The 2,414-nt window shown below is 38.1% G+C and overlaps 1 protein-coding gene across 1 annotated transcript in view; it reads right to left on the bottom strand.

The window, feature by feature from the left end:
- Positions 1 to 999: 999 nt before the first annotated feature.
- UTP6 (UTP6 small subunit processome component) overlaps positions 1,000 to 2,414 on the bottom strand; it is a gene marked incomplete at its 5' end in the record, with an annotated part of 11,040 nt that continues 9,625 nt past the window's right edge. The window contains 4 exons of the mRNA XM_010168196.1: positions 1,000 to 1,266; positions 1,817 to 1,889; positions 2,186 to 2,252; positions 2,339 to 2,414. The exon at positions 2,339 to 2,414 is cut by the window's right edge and continues 40 nt beyond it. Of these exons, the coding sequence (XP_010166498.1) occupies positions 1,109 to 1,266; positions 1,817 to 1,889; positions 2,186 to 2,252; positions 2,339 to 2,414 (374 nt within the window). The remainder of the gene's footprint in view (positions 1,267 to 1,816; positions 1,890 to 2,185; positions 2,253 to 2,338) is intronic.

The following is a 2,414-nucleotide window of genomic DNA, read 5'->3' as shown; positions in this document are numbered from 1 at the left end:
GAGGGTTGGGAGAATCTCTCCTGGCAATTGGGAAGTCCTGTGTAGTGTGTTTATTCGCAGAGGAAACTACCAAAGAATTGCTGGGTGGGGGTGTAGTTTTATAGTACTTAATTACTAAACTCATCAAGTCAGGATGACTTGCATTTTTTGCCTGTGTGTAAACATCTGGTACATCATCCTCCAAGTTGGATTTCACCCAAAGTCTGGCCAGTGCTCAGGGAGCAACTCAAGGGAGTATTTCTGTTTTTGTGGTTTTAACCACATATTTAACTGATTTTTGTCTGGTTTTACTATTTATTTTAGTTTTAACTAAAGACAGTTGCTGATGGCTGCTAAAAAGTTGCTGATTGCTGTTGCACTATAAATATTACAGCAAATATAATCTTTACAGGGTCCATCTAGAGGTCAAATATTGGCCTAGGCCTGTTACCCAGGCGTTGGCTTATCAGTCTCAAAAACCTGTTACCCATTTTCCAATCATCGTGGATAGAAAGTTGAAGCATAGATTAGAACTTTCTACCATCACATCAGGGACATCTGTAACAGATCTCAGCTCCCCTCTATATTTCATAGTCACTCTCAGAATTATGGAGACACCAGTGCAAGGTAGTTGCAGAGGTTGGTTTTGTTTTTGAAAAGAGGATTACAGATAACTTAAAGGTTAGGAAACAATGAATACCATCATTTTACACACTGATTCTCCAGTGTTCCACTTTTCATTATTCAGCTTAGTAAGATATGAAGATCTCCCACAGGTGTAGTTTCCATCAGGATTTTTCTTGCATTGAGGTGCTGTAATGTGAGCTTTCCAAAGTGTAAAAAGCTCATGCATTATGACTATTCCATCTGAATTTTTAGGCAGGAGGAAGAGTTTGCTCGATGAAGAACACCCTCAGAGATGCCTTTGCTTTCTCCTCTCCCTTGAACTTGCCACTGGCAGAAGCAACACTAGAAACAACTGCAGTGGGGCAGGTGATTTTTTTTCCCACATATGCAAGAACATTAAGAAGGTACACTTTAATATGATTCAGGCACATACATATTACCTTTGCACAAAGTTAAAAAAAAATAATCCACACTGTCATGTTGTAACTATTTATAGTTTTTTTCATAAATGTCCAGTTTGCAATAACGTGTATTTGGAAACAAAGGCTTCCACCAGGTCTCCCTGCAACATCTTCATAGCTCGCCAGTGAATGCTCCCACAGTTTTCTGGTTTGCCTTGGGGATGATTTAGCTCCTCTTTGATATAATCCAGCCAGAGATCTTTAAAAGAAAAAGAGAAGTTCTGGTTAGATTTTGATTGGATATTGCTTAAGAAATGTGCCAACCCTAACCTAGAAACCCTCTTTTTGCAAGTGTCCTTGATGTTAATGCAATAAGGTTTACTTTGTAAAACTACAACCCCCTGCTCCTTGAGGACCAAAAACCTGTATTCTATTCCCAGCTGGAACAGTAACATCTGAAGAAACAATACAGCAAGAATTGAGCTGTTTACTTTCTTAAAAGGAATACTGCAGAAATCTTGGTTATAGAAACATAGCTCCATACTGTTTGCAAATCCAAATTAAAGATGGTGCACATCTCTCATGCCAGCCAGTATAAAAATCTAATTTGCTAGAAGTTCTGCTGAAGCCATCCCACTGTGAACAACCACCCTGGACTGAAAGTGAAAAGTCACTGCAGAGCTTCATGCACAGAAGAAGCTCCACTCTGCATGACAGTGATTACAAGGGCAGAACAAACAGCTACCTCTTGAAATGGATGGAAATAAAAGAGGTAGCACTGAATGAATAAATAAATAAAATCTCCTTACCAGAATCTGTTGAACCAAACTCTCTCAAGGCACGTTCATAGTATTCTCTCAGATGATGCATTTTGCAGGATTCCTAACAAAGGAAGGTATTAAAAGGTCATTTATTTTGTACAGAAGTGAATCCGCAGCTTGATTAAATTCTTACAAAGAAAAAGAGTCACGGTAATTACACGCGCGCACACACTGCCAAAGATTAGTTACCATGGAACTTGGTTTTGTATTACATGCTATGAATCAACTTTAGAAGACAAATATGAACTGATCACAAACTAATGACACTACTCACAAGCACTCCGTTTCCTATTTAAATCCAAAGTTAGAAGGTTATTTTACAAATACAAAGCACTAATTGGATATTCAACAACTTACTTGCTCCTTTTCTATTTGGATCATCTTCCTGAAGAAGTCAAGTGAAAATGGACGATTTTCACACAGGCTGAAGTAAAAACATAAGTAACTTTAGACTTCAAAGACTTTAACATATGCCCTAGAACAATCAGGTTTGAAGGTTTTATTTGTCACCTGGTAAAGACTCTTTTAACTTTCTTATAACATCCACTTCTGTACGTCCAGTCAAGGTACTTTTCTTTCATAGTCA

The sequence above is a fragment of the Antrostomus carolinensis genome, unplaced genomic scaffold, assembly GCF_000700745.2.
Source record: "Antrostomus carolinensis isolate BGI_N321 unplaced genomic scaffold, ASM70074v2 scaffold28025, whole genome shotgun sequence".
Lineage (NCBI taxonomy): Eukaryota > Metazoa > Chordata > Aves > Caprimulgiformes > Caprimulgidae > Antrostomus > Antrostomus carolinensis.
The sequence above is the reverse complement of the archived record's forward strand: the minus strand, read 5'-3'. Positions and strand labels throughout refer to the sequence as shown.